Source organism: Eulemur rufifrons, chromosome 30, assembly GCF_041146395.1.
Source record: "Eulemur rufifrons isolate Redbay chromosome 30, OSU_ERuf_1, whole genome shotgun sequence".
Lineage (NCBI taxonomy): Eukaryota > Metazoa > Chordata > Mammalia > Primates > Lemuridae > Eulemur > Eulemur rufifrons.
The window spans coordinates 131,495,739-131,518,316 of NC_091012.1; the positions used below are offsets into that span (position 1 = coordinate 131,495,739).

Consider the following 22,578-nt stretch of genomic DNA (forward strand, 5'->3'; position numbering starts at 1 on the left):
ATGTCTGCTTTTTATCTCTCATTATCCTTTTCCTTACCAAATACATTTTGTTAATCATTCAAAAAACTTGTGAAAACACTCAACTTTACTCTTATTCAATTGGAAATACTTCAAAATTTTTGGAACTGCCATGATTTAAACTTGGAGACTAAATTGATTTCTACTGGAAAGAGTTCCATGAAATAAGCTGGACATTTCCAGGGGACATTGATCTAATGCTGATTATAACTCACAGGACGGGGTTCCAGATCGATTTTAAAAGCACTTAACAGCTTTTAAACACTTGTACACTTCCACACTTGTAGAATTTTCTCTGACCCTGCATTATATCACCTACAATCTGAGGATTTAACTGTTGGACTGCATTTCTCCCTGATGCTTTTCAACTCTAAATTCTAGAGCCTTATTTACAGTGGAGAACAAATGTGAAATCTTATAGAATTCCTTAAAAGCTTCCCACCAATCCTAAGCATTTATCATTTTATGTGTCTTCGTTGTCTTGTATATATTATTCTTTTTTTATTACAGATTACTTGACTTTGGTATGCACCAATATAGAATATGTATCAACTTCATGGTTGGAGTGAAGACAAGCATTTTATTCTTAGTTGTAAGATTTTGTACAAAAATATTCTGATTTTGGCAATGCATTTTAATCAAGATTTTAGAAAATTTCCAGTGTTTTTACACATGGGTTCTGTTTTCCTGGGAGGAAGTAGGCTTTTGTGCATAATCATAACAAGAACTCTTTTTTAACATCTTTTAAAAATATTTCAAATCTACAGAAAAGTGGCAAGAACAGTACAATGAACACCAATTCACCTTTTGACTAGATTCACTAATTGCTGACATTTCCACATTTGTTGTCTCTTTCTCTGGACAGAGACAGCTTTCCCCACCCCTGAACCATTTGAGAGTCAGTTGTGGACGTCCAGATGCGTCCCTGCTAAACACCTTACCATCTATCTCCTAAGGACAAGGACACTCTCCTACATAACCACAAGGCCATTATGATAGCCCATAATTCAAATCTCCCCAGTTGTCGAACTAGCATCTTAAATCATCTGTTCTCTCAAATTACCACTTGTGAGCTAAAATCGATGACATGGTTACTATATTTCTTGCATCAGTATTGAAGAAATGATTTTAGTAACCATATATAATCTTAATAACTGTATATTCTATGACAGATGACATGTCCCTTATAAGACATATATAACACACAACATACATGGTGTATGCATATATAACAATTATCTCTAAGAAAAACTTTTGAAGCAGTATTGGTTAATAGTCTTGTAGACTACAGATCTCTTGTTTCAAGGGACAACCTCTGATTAGAACGGGCCCAAGGCTGCATGTCATCAGAACTTATGCTTTTTGCAAATGTCAGCAGAACTTGAAAAACAGCCCGTGGGACTTCTCAAGTTTTTGCTTGCTCACCTCCCCCAGTCACATCTCTTATCTCTTATTTTTCTCTTTGCCCATAGACTCAAAAGCGTGAGGGTAAACCTGCAGTCAGAAACACAAAATCCACCAGTAGATATTCTCATGAAACATTAACTAAAAATATATGGAGACAAATGATAAATATCGGGTGTGTTCACAAGAGTGCATTTTGAAACTAAGGAAGGGGGAAAAATTACAGGCACAAGGTTGGTAATAGAAAAATGGAGAGGCAAAGGTTATTATTCATCAGCTTGCTGTTCAATTGCTTGATCTTTGGACAGACTTAATATTTTCCTCGGGAAGCCAGGAGTAACTTATTTTAAAAGCTCTGGGCACCACAGGCTTCCATGGCTGGGATATTCTGCTTAAAGTCGCTAACACAAAGTGTCTTGACAAGCATCTTAGGGGAGAGGGAACAGTGTTAGTACCCATTGCCTGAAAAACAAAATGGGGGGCCGGGCGTGGTGGCTCACTCCTGTAATCCTAGCACTCTGGGAGGCCGAGGCAGGAGGATAGCTCAAGGTCAGGAGTTCGAGACCAGCCTGAACAAGAGTGAGATCCCATCTCTACTAAAAATAGAAAGAAATTATCTGTACAACCAAAATTATATAGAAAAAATTAGCTGGGCATGGTGGTGCATGCCTGTAGTCCCAGCTACTTGGGAGGCTGAGGCAGAAGGATTGCTTGAGCCCAGGAGTTTGAGGTTGCTGTGAGCTAAGCTGACGCCACGGCACTCTAGCCCGGGCAATAGAGCAAGACTCTGTCTCCAAAAAAAAAAAAATAACGGGGGTGAAATGCTATCCATGAGTTTTTATTATTTTCGATTCTGAAGTATAAAAGAGGTCCTGAATACTAAAATGCAGCTGTCCCTAAAGGGCACAGCTTATTTGTCCCCTTACTTGGTGCCTGCCTTCCCTGAACCCTCAAAGTTCATTTCCAGTCCTTGTCTGGGCTGTGAGTCTCACCATCTCCTGGGCCTGCCTGTGCTTGCCCTCAGTGGTTGAGTTCCCAGAAGCCTCCTGATCATAGCCACGCTCATGGAGGGCTTATTTTTCCTGTGGGCAGTGTGCTGCCTTGGTGGCTGACTCCTACGACCTCAGGAAACCTTTGTGGCAACTATATGAAGTGGATGCTTTTGTTACCCCTGGTCTGTGGAGATGTCTAAGGCTCTGCTCAAGGTCATGTTGCTGGTTAGTGGTAGAGCTGGGACTCAAGATCACCCACCATGCCACATGCCCCCTCCCAGGACTAGATCTCCTCTGAGGAGGACAGTTCTATGTTAGAATGAGGTCCACGGGTAGGAAAAAAATGAAGTGTTATATTTACATCTGGAGGTATAAGAATGGTCTTTTTCTGATGAAAGTGATATAGGCCTTTGTCTTAGTTCATTCTGTGCTGCTATAACACAATACTTGAGACTGGGTAATTTATCAAGAAAAATTTATTTCTCACAGTTCTGGAGGCTGGGAAGTCCAAGATCAATGTGCTGGCATCTGGCGAGGGCCTTCTTGCTATGTCATCATATGGCAGAAGGCATCACACGAGCAGGAGAGAGGGAAGGGGGCCGAACTCTTCCTTTATAAGGCCCCACTCCTACAGTAACAGCATTAATTCATTCATGAGGGCAGAACCCTCATGACCTAATCACCTCCTAAAGGTCCCACCTCTCAGCTGTGTTGCATTGAGGATTAAGCTTCCAATATGGGGGACATATTCTCCCCTAGCAGCGTTCTTTTACTGTTGGGACAAAACAAAACAAAGAACAAAAAAAACCCCCAAAAAACAAAACAAAAAAACCCACACTTAAAAGACCAGAAAATACATACATACTTACAGGATGCAAAATGTTTTCCTTGTTACAGATTCCATCCTCATGCTGCTTTGTGGCACAGCAGAGCAGGTTGGAAGCCAGAAACGGGGAAGTAAAGGTCCTGTTTCAGGTTAGAGGCAGGCCTGGGCACAGCGTGCGCTTGGCCTCCAAGCAAGGCGCTGCCCCTCCCTTCCTGTCTGCTGAAGTGACCTGCCTGCAGCTTGGGACACTCCATGGGTGTCTCAGACACCCCTTTGCTACTCTCCAGCCCACCATCCTGTCCTTTAGTCTCCTCTGTTAGTTTTTGATAAACTTAAAAACACTAGGAGATTGCATTATTGAGCACTTGATCTGAACTTGACACTGTGCCGAACTTTGGTGGAGATAGAGAAGAAAAAGATCTAATCCTTGTGCTTGAGGGGACTTCCGTGTAGTTTTTGAGAGGAGACGCACTTGAGAAATACTAGAGGGGGTTAAAGCTGTATGCACTACAGGACTGTATTAGATCCCTATTGCTGCTGTAACAAGTTACCCCGAGCACGGTGGCTTGAAATAACACAAACATATTCTGGAGGCTCCAGGGGAGAATCCGTTTCCTTGCTTTCTCCAGCTTCTAGAGGCAGCCTGCACATGGCCCCCTCCTCCATCTTCAAAGCCAGTTGGGTAGAATCTTCCAATCTCTCTGATCTCTGTTTTGTCATCACATCCCTGACCCTGACCTTCCTGCCTCCCTCTTTCAAGGGCCCTGGTGGTTACACTGGGCCTGCCCCGATAACCCAGGGTAACCTTCCCATCTCAAGAGCCTTTATTTAATCATATCTACAAAGTCCCTTTTGTCATGTAAGGTAACAGATTCATAGGCTCTGGGGACTAGTCTGTGGACATCTTTGGGGGGCGTTATTCAGCCTCCTACAGAGTCTAACTGAAAATGGATTGACAATGTATAGGTCATTTATTTGGTAGGGTGGGCATAACAAGGGTGTTAATTATGGGGCAACAAGAGGAACTGGAGGGTGGCCCTAGGGCATGAACTGTCAAGGAATGGAGGGAGAAGGCATCTTGGGAAAAATAGAGAAGAGATGGTCTGTGTGTAGCAGCTGACAGGGAGCAGAATGGAAAAGCCATTGGCAGTGGTCCCGTTTAGCAGAGATAGAAACCACAGGTTAGAACACATAAGGAGCTCAGCTAGGCTGGGCCCCTGCATGGGGTGGGACCTGAGAGCCACTCAGAGGAGTTTAGGTTTGATTTGCAGTGACAGAGGCTGCTGAAGCTAGCAGTGCCACCCAGCATCAGGGAACATAGCACTGATAGAAAGCTGCTTCATACTTTATGCACAGCTGGAATATGCAGAATCACAAAGAATCAAAATCAGAGTCAAGCTTGAAAACAAATGAATACAGAACCTAATGGGCAGTAGGAAAGTAACAGGTTGGGGAATCCTTATAAGGAATACTTGAGGAACACACTGGAATGTTTCAGAGAATCTCTGTGTGTGTTGCCTAAGAGACTGGAAATGGTCTGCTGGGGGGTTGGCTGGGCTTTCCCACTGTCCCCAGGGGAAATATTCAAAGGCAAGGAACGTGGTGGAAGCCAGTCTTACCAGGGCTAAGGTAGGTCCCATATACACTGCCATTTAGAAATTTTGTTGGTAAGAGAAGCTAACTTCCCTAGACTTTGTTGTTTAAGGCACCTGGGACACAGGAAAGTCTTGAACTCATTACACTTTTATCGTGGGCTGCAGAAAATATAGATAAAGGTTAATTATTGCCATTATTTATCCTTATATAGTGCTTTTACATCTCCTAAAGCTTTTTCACTTATTGATACTTTTTAAAATTTTTCTTAGGCTATATGGCTTAGTTCCAAGAAAGGACAGATCCGAGGATCAGATGACAGCCAATATTTAGGCTAAATTAGAGGGGGCCAAGGCAATCCTTTTGCAAGACTTGTTTTCCTTTTAAATGCAAAATTGAGGGTATTTTGGAAATGTAGGGGTTAAATCTAAAGCATATTTGAGGTTCTTTTTTTTTTTTTTTTTTTTTTTTAAGACAGAGTCTTCCTGTGTTGCCCAGGCTAGAGTGCCATGGCGTCAGCCCAGCTCACAGCAACCTCAAACTCCTGGGCTCAAGCAATCCTTCTGCCTCAGCCTCCCAAGTAGCTGGGACTACAGGCATGTGCCACCATGCCCAGTTAATTTTTTCTATATATTTTTAGCTGTCCAGATAATTTCTTTGTATTTTTTAGTGGAGACAGGGTCTCACTCTTGCTCAGGCTGGTCTCGAACTCCTGAGCTCAAAACAATCTGCCCGCCTCGGCCTCCCAGAGTGCTAGGATTACAGGTGTGAGCCACCGCACCCGGCCTGAGGTTCTTTTCTTTAACCATTCCGGTAATGATAAAATATGTTTGCAACTTTGATGTCTCTCAGGCTCTTTGTGGAAGGAATACAAGGAACAAAGACATTTTTGTTGATGTTTGGTGCTGAATCAGGTTGCTTATAACCCAAGAGGCAGCCAACTGTCATCTTTAGAGCTTGTAGGATGTTCAAGGCAGCTGGTGCGCCAGGCTTGGGCAGAAAGGCACTGTGTTCTCTGCCTTAGCCCAAACTTCCCCTTCCTGATAGAATTCTATCAGCTCGTGCCCGGCCGTGTTGTTCTTCGCCTGAGTGTGCAATGGGCATTCCCAGATGAGGCCTCCTAAGCCAGGCCCCGAGGGAGCCCTTCCGTTCCCGCCCTCCTTCGATAACTGTCCTGCCAATTCTCGCTCTACTTTTCTGCTTTCACACTGACATTCAGGGCATCATTTGGTGGGGAGACCTACTTCCACCTGCTCACTACCTCTTCTCTGACATTTTTTGCCCTCTCCACTGGTTCCTGTGCTAGCACGTTTTAATCAGAGGATCACAGTGGCTGTTACACCTTGGGATTTCTTCCTATGCCACCATTCTAGGAGCAGGTTGGATTTACTACTTCTGAAAACGGCAGGGATAATGTGAACTAATACCCTAGTATAAGGCCTAAATACTACATTTCACTCTTGGTGCCTTAAACTTGTATTTTCATTACTATAACACTATGTACAAAGTTGAAAAAGCCAACAGTTCTGAAAAGCCTATAATGAAAAAGTCAGTAATCCTCAGCCCCTCTCTTCTACCCTCAATACTTCTAGCTCTTTGTCCTGGTATTTACCACCATGTTTCTAAATCATATTCTTCTATTGTTCTTTCTAGCCTTTTCAGACTCCCTCCCCTTTGTTGGAGGAGTATGTAATGCTCTTTGCAGCCCTTGTGCCCACTGTATTTTCCTTCTCTCCCTCCTCGCCCCTACACTTTAATTTTGTAAATATTTTCTGGTCAAGTTCATCCCAAGTAAGCAGTACGGTAGGTTCCTGTTCTTGGTTGGGTAATTTTACTCTAGTCTCAATGGTTCATATCAGAACATTTCTTGAATACCGAACTTTCTGGTAACTGAACAAACTATATGTATAGACTCTTCCTGGGTGGTTGGACCCAGCACAGTAAGGAAGGGTGGACTGAAGAGTCATAGTACGTTACGTTTCGTTTCGTTTCGTTTCGTTTCGTTTCTTTTCTTTTCTTTTCTTTTCTTGACAGAGTCTCGCTCTCTCACCCTGTCTGGAGTGCAGTGGCGTCATCATAGCTCACTGCAAACTCAACTCCTGGGCTCAAGTGATCCTCCTGCCTCAGCCTCCCTGATAGCTGGGACTACAGGCGCATGCCACCATGCCCGGCTAATTTTTTTTTAGTTTTAGTAGACAGGGTCTCACTCTTGCTCAGGCTGGTCTCGAACTCCTGACCTCAAGTGATCCGCCTGCCTCAGCCTCCCAGAGTGCTAGGATTACAGGCACGAGCCAGCGCTCCCGGCCCATAGTGCACTTCTAACAAGAAACCCAGAAGGGTTATTGCTGTAGTCTGCCTAGATGATTCAGGTTATCGTAAACGTGAGTGGAAGTTGAGGCTTTGAATATACTTAGGACTTCTTTTTTTTTTTTTTTTTTTTTTTTTTGTTGAGACAGAGTCTCACTTTGTTGCCCAGGCTAGAGTGAGTGCCGTGGCGTCAGCTTAGCTCACAGCAACCTCAGACTCCTCGGCTTAAGCGATCCTACTGCCTCAGCCTCCCGAGTAGCTGGGACTACAGGCATGCGCCACTATGCCCGGCTAATTTTTTCTATATAGATTTTTAGTTGTCCATATAATGTCTTTCTATTTTTAGTAGAGACGGGGTCTCGCTCAGGCTGGTCTCGAACTGCTGACCTTGAGCGATCCACCCGCCTCGGCCTCCCAGAGTGCTAGGATTACAGGCGTGAGCCACCGCGCCCGGCCAGGACTTCTTATAAATATGTGGCAGGTAGTGCAGTCTTATCTGCCCTTTGCTAGAAGATACCCAGAGGGGCCAGCTCAGCTTCATTAACTAGAAACTAATGCCCTATTTCACGTCACTCCGGTAATACTTAACTAGCCACAATTAGCCAAGCAAAAAAGATAGGGAAGAGATGCTAGGGCCAAGAGTACTTCAGAATTGATCACTCCATCTAACAAGGGAGGTTATTGAGTTTTTTCTCCACCCCTTCCCTGAGGTGACTCTTGGAGAGACCTTGGGACACCGGGTTCAGATAGCTTTGAAAGTGACTCTTGGAGAGACCTTGGGACACCGGGTTCAGATAGCTTTGAAAGTTCTTCTGGGGCACTGATAACATCAGACGTTTTCTTGGAAAACTTTTAGTTCAGGAAATTTCAGTTGTCACAGATTCCTATGTAGCACTATGTGGCATTTAGGGTGTGGAAAAAAACAACAAAAGAAAGGTTTTATGAGAGAGAAGCTTGAGCAGAATTGTAATCATTATAACAGGTTGACTCTGGCCGGGTGCGGTGCCTCACGCCTGTAATCTCAATACGTTGGGAGGCCAAAGTGGGAGGATCACTTGAGGCCTGAAGTTTGAGACCAGCTTGGACAACACGGTGAGACCCTGTCTCTACAAAAAAAAAAAAAAGAACAGACTGACACTCACCCAAGTGTAGTGTGTTCTAACAACTTAAAAAAAAAAGATGGCACAAACCATGAGATCAGAGCAAGCAGAACTGAGAAAACATGAATTACAATACGAGAAGAGGCTTTTCATAAAAGTCACCTGTTCATTAATTTCTCTGGAGTGATCAAAGATAAAGCTGCTCCAGCTCTCAGAGATGGACAGTTTTGCACACAAAGCACTCGCCGGATAGCCGTTGGGAAGAGCCTGGTTCTGCAAGGGTAGAGACAGAGGAACCCCACTGGGCTACGGCTCCCAGAAATACCAGCTCCAGAGTCGCTGGAGTTGGATAGTTTGAGCTGAGATCTCGGGGTTAAGGATGGTTTCATTTAGGAAAAGAGGGCAGGGGAGTGGGAGGAGATGTTCCAGGCAGAGGGCACAGCAGTGCCAAGTCCTCATGGCGGGAGGAAAGAGGATGCATTTGAGGAACTGAAGGAACCAGGGCTCAGGACGAGAGTGAGGCTGGAGGGTTAGGTTAGGTTGGGCTGAGACCACAGGGTCAAGGGTTTCAAGCAGGAGGAATGCCACACTAAGTAAGATTTGCTGGTTGAATAGATCACTCTGCCTGCAGTGTGCAGGGTGCGCTGGAACTTCAGGAATGTTGGGTGGCCAGTTAGTGAGCCATTGCTGTGGCCTGGGGAGGGGCTGGAGGGAAGTGGATGGGTGCAGGAAGTGTGGAGGAGGTAAATCAGGAAGGGGTGAATCAGCAGGACTTGACAAAGTGGGGAGGGAGAGATCAGGGGTGCCCCTTAGGGTTCTGGCCTACAGAATGTGCTAGGATGGATGATACTACTTTTTCTTTTTTAAAAGAAATCCTTCTAGCAGTTTTCTATAAATAGATTGTTTCAGTACACCTTTCCAGAAGGACTGACAGATTTGCTTATGGAAAATCTTTGGGGAATGCAGTGGGCAGTGGGAGGAGGGTTACGGGGGAGAGACATGAGTACCCGCGTGGGAGGCCCCAGAGGCCCAGAACGTGAAGTGTGAACATTGCCTGGAACTGATAGTATTTGTAAGGCAGCAGGAAGGTCATAAGATGCTCCTGATACATTTTTTTACAAAGATGAGAAGCAGCGGCGGAGAGGAAGCCCAGCGTGAGGAGTGTGTACATTACGGCCATATTCGAACGGGAACGTCGGAAGGTCTGATCAGATGTTACAGTTCAGGGAACATCCTTACCTAGTGATCATTCCCTAAATAACAATTGAAATTTGAGAAATTACATTTTTACAAGATGGCAAAACCGGACTTGTTTTGTTTTCTAAGGTGATTGATATGCCTGAACACAACCCTGGCAATCTGGGAGGAACAATGAGGCTGGGAATAAGAAGAACTGTTTTCAAAACTGAGAATTCCATATTAAGTAAGTTTCCCAGATTCGTTTACTTTACCGGGTGTTGGGTGTCGTTCCCGTGACTGTGCAGGGCTCCGGGCTTCTCGGTGGAGGCTCACCTGTGCCCCGTCTAGCAGCCTCTGGGGCTCTGACCCTCCCTCTGCCCCCTCTCCCCTGCGCTGGCCGACCCTCTGCTGTGGGCATTCCTTGCCCTGGAAAAGTTCTCCCATGGGCGGGCCTTGGAAGAACGCAACTGAATGCCCCTTCCCAGGAGATCTGCACAACACCCTGTTGCTCGGGCTTTCTTGTGAGTCACCGATGCTCCTGGGTAGAGTGCCCTGATTCACATGCAGTTCTTTTGAATCCGTGGCTCTCTCCACTACATCAAAACCGGTCCCCATTTCATTGTTTAATGTCTGATTGTTCTTAGTGCCTCATGAATGAACTCCTGAGGAGGAGAGCAGTGGCATGTAACAGTAGTCCCAGCACGGGGCGAGGAAAGGATGGTGTGGCTTGCCTTCTGATATTTGCTGATCTTCCTTCTCCCTATGAGATTAATTCTAACTTCTGTGGAACGTTTTTTTTTTTTTTTGAGACAGAGTCTCACTCTGTTGCCCAGGCTAGAGTGAGTGCCGTGGCGTCAGCCTAGCTCACAGCAACCTCAAACTCCTGAGCTCAAGCGATCCTCCTGTCTCAGCCTCCCGAGTAGCTGGGACTACAGGCATGTGCCACCATGCCCGGCTAATTTTTTCTATATATATTTTTAGCTGTCCATATAATTTCTTTCTATTTTTAGTAGAGGTGGGGTCTCGCTCTTGCTCAGGCTGGTCTCGAACTCCTGAGCTCAAACGATCCGCCCACCTCGGCCTCCCAGAGTGCTAGGATTACAGGCATGAGCCACCGCGCCCGGCCGGAACGTTTTTTTATAGCTTAGCATATAATATGAGAATAACTTAATGAATAAAAAACCTCCAAAGCCTTTAATTCAATTTAATAAATATATCTTGAGCGCCCATCCTATACACCGTGCTAGATTCTGCTGATATAGCAGTGACCAGGACAGATAACCAGCCCTGCCCTCCCAGGGCCTCAAAACTAGTGGGAGAAGTGTGATAAAGGGGGCAGGGCAGGTGCCAAAGGGTCCTTGCAGAGGAAGGCCCAGGGATCTTGGGCGTCCGGGTCATTCCTGTGAAGTTATGATAATACCTTAGAAAAATGCCTTCTTAACTCCAGGAAGAGCTAGGCCAGAAATAAAAGGAGTTTCTCCTTTAAAGATGGATATAAAGCTTCTAAGGAATATAAAGTTTCCTAGCAAGAGTGAAATTTAAAAAGGAAAGATTTCAAAGTGAATACATTTTCCTCCTTTCTCTGGATAAGAAGCCATTGTTCTCTAAGTGACTAACATTTTTCTGTATAAATACTATATAAGAATTTTTTTTTCTCCTCTTCATGGATGTTAGCAATTCTTTGGCTTTTAGATATTTTCAAATACTTTGAAACTTTGTTCAAATAATTGCCTAAGTGACAAAAAATGGTTAGTGAAAAACATTAATGTTCTAAAATTATATCTGCTGTAAAAGATTCAGTGATAATTGCACTAAGGTTTTTAAAAAGAGCATTGTGCTCAATATATTTAAAAACTTGATGGAGATAGGACTTATTTAAGATTTTGGTTTTTTTTATAGTAGACATAAAAATAATGTTGATGGTTTTGATGAATCTTAAACACAGTGCCAAAGCTTGTTTTGAAAAATTTTAAAAACAGCTTTATTGAGATATAATTCACATACCGTATAATTCATTTGTTAGCAGTGTGTAATTCACTGGTTTTATTGTATTCACAGAGTTGTATGACCATCAACACAATCAATTTTATTTTATTTTTAATTAAAAAAATGTTTTTGTTTGTTTTTTAGAGATAGGGTCTCACTGTCACCCAGGCTGGAGTGCAGTGGCATAATCATAGCTCACCGTAACCTTGAACTTCTGGGCTCAGGGGATCTTCATACCTTGGCTTCCCAAAGCACTGGGATTACAGGCATGAGCTACTGTGCCCAGGCCATAGTCAATTTTAGAACATTTTCATCATTTCATATAGAAACCCTATAGCTATCACCAGCCCACTCATCAAACTTAGGCAACCACTAGTCTACTTTCTGTCTGTAGATTTGTCTATTCTGGACATTTCATGTAAATGGAGCCACATGGTATGTGGTCATTTGTGTTAGCATACTGTTTTCAAGATTCATCCACATTGTAGCATGTATCAGAACTTCATTCTTTTTAATGGCCGAATAATATTCCATTATATGAGTATACCACATTTTGTTTATCCATGCATCAGCCACTAGACATTGGGGTTGTTTCTAGGCAACAATTTGTTGAATTTTGTTGCCTTAAATTTAAATTCTGCTTCATAGTTTGCAAGAAGCATGTGATTTATGAACCTGTGCCCTCCTACCTATATGATACTATCTTCTACAGGTTTTCCAAAAAATGTGCCAAAGATAAGAATATGACCACTGTACATGGCTCTATTGAGTGTCATATTGCACCATAGTGTTTTGCAGACTTTTTTTTCCCTCGCCAATGTATTTCTTTTGTAGGATTTTATTTATTTATTTTTTGAGACAGAGTCTTACTCTGTTGCCCAGGCTAGAGTGCCGTGGTGTCAGCCTAGCTCACAGCAACCTCCAACTCCTGGGCTCAAGCAATCCTCCTGCCTCAGCCTCCCGAGTAGCTGGGACTACAGGCATGTGCCACCATGCCTGGCTAATTTTTTCTATATATATATTTAGCTGTCCATATAATTTCTTTCTATTTTTAGTAGAGATAGGGTCTCGCTCTTGCTCAGGCTGGTCTCGAACTCCTGAGCTCAAAACAATCTGCCCGCCTCGGCCTCCCAGAGTGCTAGGATTAGAGGCGTGAGCCACCACTCCTGGCCTATTTATTTTTTTTGAGACAGAGTCTCACTCTGTTGCCTGGGCTAGAGTTCCGAGTGCTGTGGTGTCAGCCTAGCTCACAGCAACCTCAAACTCCTGGACTTAAGCAATCCTTCTGCCTCAGTCTCCCGAGTAGCTGGGACTACAGGCATGCACCACCATGCCCCGCTAATTTTTTCTATATATTTTTAGTTGTCCAGCTAATTTCTTTCTATTTTTTTAGTAGAGACGGGGTCTCGCTCTTGCTCAGGCTGGTCTCAAACTCCTGACCTTGAGGGATCCTCCTGCCTCGGCCTCCCAGAGTGCTAGGATTACAGGCGTGAGCCACTGCGCCCGGCCTCATTTATTTATTTATGCAAGCTGGAGCATTTTTTTGTAGGATTTCCTCACCACCCCCCTAATCTGGCACATTTATTTTGTAGGCTTTTTTCCCAGTCAGCACATTTTTTCAAGAATGGTATGAACAAAGTACATTTGCTTACATTGCCTGTGAAAACATAGCAGTTTTGATAGAAAGCTTTAATGCTAGTCATTTAAATTTGATTTAAGGGTAGTGCTTACAATGCTCTGGATTAAATGAAAAACAGAAAAGTAAAGAGTTCTCTAGTAAAAGAGAATTGCTTGAAATAGGACCAAAATCTAAAGATATTGATAGACACAACGGCCAGATTACTAGAGTGATTCTATTAATACTTTTTGTATTCAAGAACAGTTCCTCTTTTTTTCTCAGTTACCTGTTAGTCCCTTAAGGGTTATGAAAGCTATGAATTCACTTTTTCTGAAGTAGAAATTATAGGTACAAATTGATTTGGACAAACGTACTGGTAATGATCATTTGCTCTGTTTATAAGAAATGTGTTCCCAGAGGCTTGCTCCTGTCCTGTGTTTTGTATGTGTGTGTCATCTTCGTCTGCAAAGGCTTTTTCTTATAAAAGGGCTAATGACAGTTGTGTGGAATTGTCAAAACTGGTTTAAGGGTCCTAAGAAATAAGATATTTTTCTAAATTGTATATCTATAACCCTTTACCTCCTAATTAATTGCATATCCATGATCTTTTTCTGACTTCATCATGCTTAGTTTCTATATAGTTTTTTATTGTAGTGTAACTTTTCATGTATCTGGTCTTCATGTCTATTATTTGAGCATATAGTATTTAATTGCATTAAAGAGCCACGATCTGCTGATTCATTTCCTACTGATAAACATTTCAGATTGTTCCTGGCTTTTTATTAGGAAAACACTGATTCGGACGTCTTGACACAGTGATTTTGTTCTTTTGAATGTTTCCTTAGGATAGATTTCCAGGAGTTGGATTACTAGGCCAAAGGATATGAACACTTTTATGACTGATAATTCTGCCAGATTGTTTGGCAGAGGGTGAGCCAGTTCATAATGACGTCAACTGTACCAGTGTTCCTGCTTTCCCTCGTCTTTTTGCTGGTATTATTTTCCTTGTTGCTCTTTTAGCAAGAACACAAAGAGCTCGTTATTATTGTACTTTATTTTGCAATTCTTTTCATTGCTGCAAAGTGACAATTTCTCCCTGCGTAAATGTTGATTACTTGTGCGAATACTGCCTAGGTCTGAAGTCTTCATTAGCACTTAAACATGGAAAGATAGAGATCTATCTGCCCCAAGTCTTTTAAATGGTCTAAACCATGGGTCAGTAAACTGTTTCAATAAAGGGCCAGATAGGAAATATTTCTGGCTTTGCAGCCATAGTAGTGTGAAGCAGATCTAGGCAAATATGTAAGTGAGTGAGCATGGCTATATTCCAATAAAACTTTATTTTTTTTGGTGCTGAAATTTGATTTCATATCATTTTAACGTGTCATGAAATATTATTCTTTGTTTGAATTTTTTCAACCATTTGAAAATTTAAAAAACCCTTTCTTAGTTTGAAGGCCAAATAGAAACAGTCAGGCGGATCCCATCTGGCTATGGGCTGGGCCATGGTTTGCTGAATCCTGATCTAAACAAGAAGCACACCTTGCATGAAGTGTGTGGCTGAGGCGGGGAGACTGTTCCCATCCTAGGGAGAGTGGAAGGACAGCAACTCCCGACTTGTTCACTTGTCTGCAGAAATATCCTATTTTGTGACAGAGAATAAGACCAAGAGGGCTTTCAGAAGCCATTTGATCCAACTTCTTTATTTTGCAGCTGCAGAAGTGCAGTCCTGAGGGGTGAAGTGGCATACAGCCTAGAGAGTCAGACCAGGGCTGGGACAATGTTCCTATGTTCTTTTCTAGTCTACTGAAACACGCCACCCTGGCTCCACCGTCCCACCATTAGAATCAATCACTCTCCAAAATGTAACTCTTAGAGCCCACATTTTACAATTGTCAGACTCATCAAATGCTCTATCCTTCAGACTTGTATATTTTATTGCATGTAAATTATACCTCAATTTAAAAAAACCCATTTTATCTGGAAAGTTAGATAGCAGGGCTTATCTCCTTATAGTGATGCATTAGTTGATTGATTAGCTCATTAGATGACTTGAAAAACAGGGATAAATGGCACAGAGCAGGTAGGTCTTAAATGGGGTGCTCTGAAGAGTAAGAAATCTAGAATGCGGAGTGGCTGGAGATGGAGGCATCAGGCTCGGGTGAGAGGTCACCTGGGGGAGCACTGAGGAGCTAAGTTATTAGAGGGTTTGAAGACTCCACAAGAAATGGGAACATAATTAAGCACCGAGAACTTCAGACACGATTCGGTGCTCATTCAGGGGCCCGTGCACAAGTTGTTTGATTGTGTCTCCAAAAGATTACAGATCTCAGCCTTAATTTGTTTGGTTAAGTCCAAGATGTGTTGCCAAGACATCCAAGAAAGGAAGCAAGTCTTTGTATTGAGTGTGGTTTTCAAACCAAACTGCCACCTGCTAGAAAGAATATGTTTTTCTGACCATTCAGTTCCCGTGTTTGAATACTGCACAATCTGGTATATGCGCATTAAGTAGGAATGCTAACATCAGCCGAGTTTAAAGTCCCTGAATTTTCTGTGCCTTCCACACCAATCCCCAAACAGTTGGGGAGCCCTTACCCTTAGAGGCAAGGGAACACCAGGAGGTGGAAGGTTGCAGAGGAAGCATAGGAGGGAGAGACCCACCCATGAGCACGTGGTCATGGTGAGATGGATGCCGTCTCACCTGTGCAGGTGTGCAGTCCAGTTGAGGACACAATGCAACTTACGTGAAGGAATTAGGAGCCCAGGGCAGTGCAGTCCATATAACTGGAGATCAGGACATGACAGTTTCCTGTCAGTTCTGTGAAGCTGACCCTCACCCTCAGAGCAGATGACGTGGGGACGGTGAGACTTGATGCAGGCAGATGACAGCTGGCATAGGAGGCCAGGGAGAGCTCATCGGGGTGATGCCAGCAGGAGTGTGACACGTGTCTGGATGTAGGACCCCAGCAAAGTCGCCTGGACCCGGCAGGTGGGGATTGAATGCTGTAGGAAAAGGCTTCATTCCTTTTGGGGACCTTCTATGCATTTCCTCATATTAAGGAGAAGAACTTGACTGAAACGACCGGTTCTGCTTTACCGTGAAACACAAAAGAGTTTTGTTCAGAAAGAACAAGGCAAGGGGCCCATTAGGAAGGTATTGAATGAGGCCCGGTGTGAAGCGTCCAGGTACAATTCATGACCTTGGAAATGCAGAGTGGTTAAATCAAAAATTTGAAAGAACTGAAAGAAATGGGGAGAAGGTAGAATAAATTTTCAGGGGCTAGAAAAATGGCTTTTGCTTTCTTATCTCTCATCGAAGCATTGATATAGAAAAACAGCTTCTAGTTCCTGGTGCGATTAGGTTGTTAGGAAGTTTTTTTTTTTTTTTCCCAAAGAAAACACCACACAAAAAACCTTGGCTGGGTTAATGAGGTGATTTATAAAACAGTTTAAAAGAGGTCCATGGGGACTTAGGGACCCTGAGACTCCATGCCATGGGAATTTGTCATTGTGCTGAGACACAAATTTGAAAGCATGGTGGGGCCTCATGAGAGCAGTAGACCAGTTGGGGAGCCTCCTGCCTGTCACCAGAGCCCAGATCCATGCCACGGGGTGGCTCTCTTCTTGTTGCTTCTTGCCTTTTACTGGGGAAACCATTTGTTAGTAGGATAGCTCATAGGTCTGGGACATGGCTCCTTTAAATCCAACAACAGATGGCACTAGAGCGGCACTGTCCTAATCACTTCACCGAGAACTGGTAGAGTATTAAGAGCCAGTCCCAGGAGCCACTGCCCACAAGAGGCTCTCAGTCCCTGGCTATGTGTAGCTACTTATCCTCGTCACGCCTCAGTTTCTGCGTCTGAAAGACGGGGATGAGAAGAGTGCCTACTTAGCTGGGCATGGTGGCATGCACCTGTAGTCCCAGCTACTTGGGAGACTGGTGCAGGAGGATCATTTGAGCCCAGGTGTTTGAGTCCAGCCTGGGCAGCATAGCAAGACCCTATCTCTAAAAAAAAAAAAAAATTAAAAATTAAAAAAAAAAGAAAAGCAAGGCACCTACCTCATGAGGTTCTTGTGAGGGTTAAGTAAGTTATACATATGGGCCCCTAGAACAGTGCTTGGCACAAAGAAGGCGCTGTTCAGGTGTGACTGTCGTGACAGTGTGTGAAGGGCTTCCTGTATTGACCTGCCATCCTCTCCAAGCCTGGGACAAACATCAGTTAATGACCTGGCATTAAAAACAGGGTCCCCCTAAGATAGTGGGAGGCTAGGTGGCACCCCCTTTGTCTGGAAGTTTCTCTCCCTCCCCTCTGTTCTTAGCTCCTTGCTCCCCTTCTGCCACTGTGACTCTCAGAAGAATGCATAACATCTAAGAAAAGAGATGCTAAAAATGAAATAAGAATACTAAATAGGAAAAAAAAAAGATGAAAGCAATGAAAAAGAATGTAACAGTACAATGCAGAGTTAAAAGAGAAGATGCGCATTCTTCGACTCAGATGTTTTATACTAGACAATTGCGATAAAAGCAGATAATGAAAATAAAATTAGATTCTGAAAAGAATTGAGATGTTTTATAAAAATGGGAGGAATGACATACTAAAACCCCAAAGTAAGAAAGAAAGGAGAAAGCTCATGCCCCAACTGTGCACTTTCTGAACAGCAGTAATGAAGACATCATGTGCATTGTTCCACTTGTTCCTCTCAGCACCCCGAGGGCCTAGCCACGATTTTGCACACAAAAAAGGAATCTTAGCAAAGTTAAAGGCACTTGTCCAGGTCATTTGTTAGAAAGTCACTGAGCTGACCCTTGACCACCTCACTATACCAAATGGCTGGACTGTAATCAAAGAAGAGACAGAAAAACCCAAATAGCTCCCAGAGCTGACAGCTACACTTGTGGAGAGCCCCGACACAAGGTTCCACAGCTTTCAGAAGTGTCTTGTGGGAGGAGAGAGTAAGACCCTGCCCCCAGGCCCTTTCTGAAAGCCAGTGTGAAACCATGGCTTTGGCCTAAGGAGGGATACAGGCACTGAATCCACATTGCACTGAGCAGCTAGGCTAGTAGGGCCAGGGTGCAAATGCAAACAGCCAGGTGTGAGAATGCCTCAGCTTAAGCTCAACAATCAGTAGCAGCTACACAGGGGCCCAGGGTTAGTGAGACAGTAGGGAGAGGTGGGGACTGTGGCAAATTGGCAAGCATGTGCCCCATCAAAGGGGAGTCACTGCTACAGCTGATAGTTGCATGAAGAACTGTGGATTCACTGCTGCCAGTCTTCTAAATTTTTAAGAGAATCTGGAAATCTAGAGTTTGATGTGAAATCTCTCAATTTTTTAAAATGTCGGCAACTTATTTACATTTTAAAAATATTATATGTCTACCAACACAATGTAAGCCAAGTATACCAAATATCTGCACCCCGGGCAGCCTCTTAGGATCTTCAAATTAGACAAACACTAGCAAATCCTTGCACGTACATAGAGTGTTCTGGTTCCTAAAATGCCTAATTCGCACAGGGCACAGTTCTAGGCAGTCTTAAAAGTGAATTAAATTAAGACACTGGTGCAGCAGAGATGTTTGTGCAAAAGCAAGGCAGTTCTACCAAGAAAAAAGAGGCAATGAAGCCATCAGGTAGTGATTTTCCTTTTTATAGATGATATAGGTGATTTCCTTTAGTCCCTTGGAAATAAGAAATGTGGCACCGGGTGCCAGATAAGGATCAGAAGGTATGGGAGTTGACAGTATATGGGTGGTAGCTTCCAGGGGCATGAATGTGGGAGACAAAGGGAGGATACCGTCTTTGGCAGGGGTCCCAGCAGGTAATGGGGCAAGAGAGTGCCCGGAGGAGCAGAGGTCACAGAAGGCGAAGGGGGCATTGCTCAGGTGGCAACCGCAGACAGACCCGCTGGACTTTAGAGAGCAGTTCTGTAAAATCGCAGAAACGAGAGCCAGGTTGCAAAGGATGGGAGTGGGAGGTTTGAATGAGGGGTGAGTGAGAAGAAGGCATGGGGGCAAGATTGCAGCTGTGTAACTTTTATTTTTTATTTAAAAAAATTTTAATTGTGGCAAAATACACATAAAATTTATCATCTTTTTTTTTTTTATAGAAACAGGGTCTCACTATATTGTTCAGGGTGGTCTCGAACTCCTGGCCTCAAGGGATCTTCCCGCCTCGGCCTCCCAAAGTGCTGGGATTGTGGACGTGAGCCACTGTGCCTGGCCGAAATTTACCACCTTAACAATTTCTAAGTGTATAGTTCAATAGTGTTAAATACATTCACGTTGTTATACAACCAACCTCCAGAACTCTTATCTTGCAAAACTGAAACTGTACTCATTAAACAACTCCCCATCCCCTCTTTGGCAACCACCATTCTACTTTCTGTCTTTATGGGTCTGACTTCTCGGAGATACCTCCCATAAGTGGAATCATTCAGTGTTTGTCATTTTGTGAATGGCTTGTTTTACTTAACATCTTGTCTTCAAGATTCATCCACGTTGTTTCACGTGACGGGACAGGCACAGTAATATTCCATTGAGCGGATATACCACATTTTGTTTATCCCTTCATCCCTCAGTGGACATTTTGGGTTCCTTCCAACTTTTGTAGCTTTTTTATGGGGGAAACTTTTATTCTAAAAAAGAGGAAGAAAGAAATTAGGTTCAGTTGCTAGGATTACTCGCATGAGGGTGGGGGTCGGCCGGGCCATTAAAGGGGTGAAAATGTAGTAGGTATGAGACAGAATCTCTTAGAGAAAGGGATGGCATAATTTGGGAAAGTTTTGTTTCTGATAATCCTCTTACACACATTATTGGTGTCTTGCTGCCTATAGTGGGAGTATTTTGTAGGTCCTAACACTTCTGTGGGTCATCTTTCTTTTAAGTTTTTTTTTTTTTTTTGAGACAGAGTCTTGCTCTGTTGCCCAGGCTAGAGTTAGTGCCGTGGCATCAGCCTAGCTCACAGCAACCTCAAACTCCTGGGCTTAAGTCCTCAAACTCTTGGGCTTAAGTGATCCTTCTGCCTCAGCCTCCCGAGTAGCTGGGACTACAGGCATGTGCCACCATGCCCGGCTAATTTTTTTTTTCTATATATATTTTTAGTTGGCCAGATAATTTCTTTCTATTTTTAGTAGAGACGGGGTCTCGCTCTTGCTCAGGCTGGTCTTGAACTCCTGACCTTGAGCAATCTGCCCTCCTTGGCCTCCCAGAGTGCTAGGATTACAGGCGTGAGCCACCGCGCCGGCCTCTCTTACGTTTTGCTGACATTTACTTCTTAAGTGAGCATTAAGCTTACATGCAGTAAATATCTGTGGCTTTTTTTTTTTTTTTGGCCTCCAAAAAAGACTAGGACAGAAAGGAAGACTGTGTCATTTCATTGTTGTTGAGATTTTCCCTTGTGCTTAGGGTCACTGCATGGCACATGTGCTAAATAAATCCACCCAGAGGACTGCTCCTGTCAACAGGGTGGATCCACCTCTCAGTCTCTTACTGGACTCCTAGGTACATTTTACCTTCAGCAGCACCTGGCATTTTGCCTTGTCATTGAATGTCCTTCTACAGCACTTTCAGTGACGGTGTGGACCAGTGGCTCCTAACCGGGGATGCATGTTGGAGTAACTCACGTTGCATTTTTAAAACCCACATACCCTCCTGAGAGTAATCAAATCAGAATCCCTGGTGCCGGGGTACTGGGACCCTGGAATGAGCATTTGTAGTTTTATTTTGTGTTCAGGGTGTTCTCAAATAGAGTTTAACTGGCAGCATTCTGAACTGACTCTCAACATAGAGTTTTAAAGGAAATTTTAGTTTTTCCTTTTTCATGTATATAGCAATAGATTAATTTTGTAAATTCATTCTTGATAGAGTTGTAAGTAATCCAGAAAGTTTTTTTTTTGTTTGTTTTTGTTTTTGTTTTTGTTTGAGACAGAGTCTCACTCTGTTGCCCAGGCTAGAGTGCTGTGGCGGCAGCCTAGCTCACAGCAACCTCAGACTCCTGGGCTCAAGCAACCCTCCTGCCTCAGCCTCCTGAGTAGCTGGGACTACAGGCATGTGCCACCACGCCCGGCTAATTTTTCTATATATATATGTATATATATATATATATATATTTTTTTTTTTTAGCTGTCCATATAATTTCTCTCTATTTTTAGTAGAGACGGGGTCTCGCTCTTACTCAGGCTGTCTCGAACTCCTGAGCTCAAAACAATCTGCCTGCCTCGGCCTCCCAGAGTGCTAGGATTACACGCGTGAGCCACGGCACCCGGCCCAGAAAGATTTTTGAATACACAAAAGAAAATTTCCAAAGTTCTGGAAACATGTTTCATGATATACCATATCCATTATATATATATTTCATTCATTCATTCAACAAATCTTTGAGTACCTGCTTGTGCGCTGGGCAGTGTTCTCAAGAATTGAGGCGACAGCTCCCTGTGTTTGTTACTTTGTAGAGCTTATGTTCTAGCTCCCTTGTTTGTATTTGGATTTCTTTGTCTGGAGGTAACAATAGCAATCTCTTACATGGTTTGCTTACTATTCTAAGTGCTTCACACATCATTTTGGTTGATTTAATCCTCACAACAACTCTATGAAGTAGGAACCATCATAATCCCCAATTTACAGATGAGGAAACTGATTTAGAGAGGTTAAGTAATTTTCCCAAGGTTCTTATCCATTAAATGGTGTCATGGAATTTGAAGCCAGGCAGTCTGGCTCCAGAGTCACTACAGTCCCCTCCCCATTTCTGTCACCTCTGAGATACTTTAGCAAACACAAAGTCTGCCTTAAACTAGGCTGCTATCATAAACCACGCTGTTTTAAAAGTTCCTACAATGCCCTTCGAGTCCCTATCACTCGAAGATAGAATTCCTTATATCCTAATTGGGAGATCTGTGCCATTTTCCTCCCCATCTCTGGTAATGTCGCCAACCTCTATCATTGGATTTGCTAAGTCATCTCTCGTAATGAAAGATGCAGAAAAGAAATTTTAGACTATAGGAGAAGATCAATGTCAAGGTTGGAGGTCATAGGAGACTTAGAATCCTTTCAAAGTTAGGTCCAGATCTTTCAACTTCTTTTTTCTGTAACTTCCTGATGCTTCCATGTTTTCCAATTGTATATTATTGTGCTTTACTTCTCATTTTTCTTTTAAATTTTATGGACCAATAGTTTTAGTACAAAGGCTGTCCTGAGCATACCCTCTGAGTGGTATGTTGGAGTTCTCTCAGTGGAGCTCCCTGCCCCCACTATTCCTCATCTTTCTAAAACACATACTTTAATATTCACTATCGGCCGGGCATAAGCCTATAATCCTAGCACTTTGGGAGGCAGAGGTGGGAGGATGACTTGAGGCCAGAAGTTCAAGACCAGCCTGGGCAACATAGTGAGACCTTGTTCTCTACAAGAAATAATAAACATTAGCCAGGCATAATGGCACATCCCTGTAGTCCCAGCTACTCTGGTGTATGAGGCAGAAGGATTGCTTGAGCCCAGGAGTTTGAGGCTGCAGCGAGCTATGATTGTGTCACTGCACAGCCTGGGTGAAAAAGTGAAACACT

General features: G+C 43.4%; 1 protein-coding gene across 5 annotated transcripts in view; it reads left to right on the forward strand.

The window, feature by feature from the left end:
* Window positions 1-22,578, forward strand: part of CTPS2 (CTP synthase 2) — a 97,738-nt gene that overhangs the window by 52,474 nt on the left and 22,686 nt on the right. For all 5 annotated transcript variants that reach the window (XM_069462866.1, XM_069462867.1, XM_069462868.1 and 2 more), the window contains one exon: window positions 9,567-9,663. In XM_069462866.1, coding sequence (XP_069318967.1) covers window positions 9,567-9,663 — 97 coding nt within the window. The remainder of the gene's footprint in view (window positions 1-9,566; window positions 9,664-22,578) is intronic.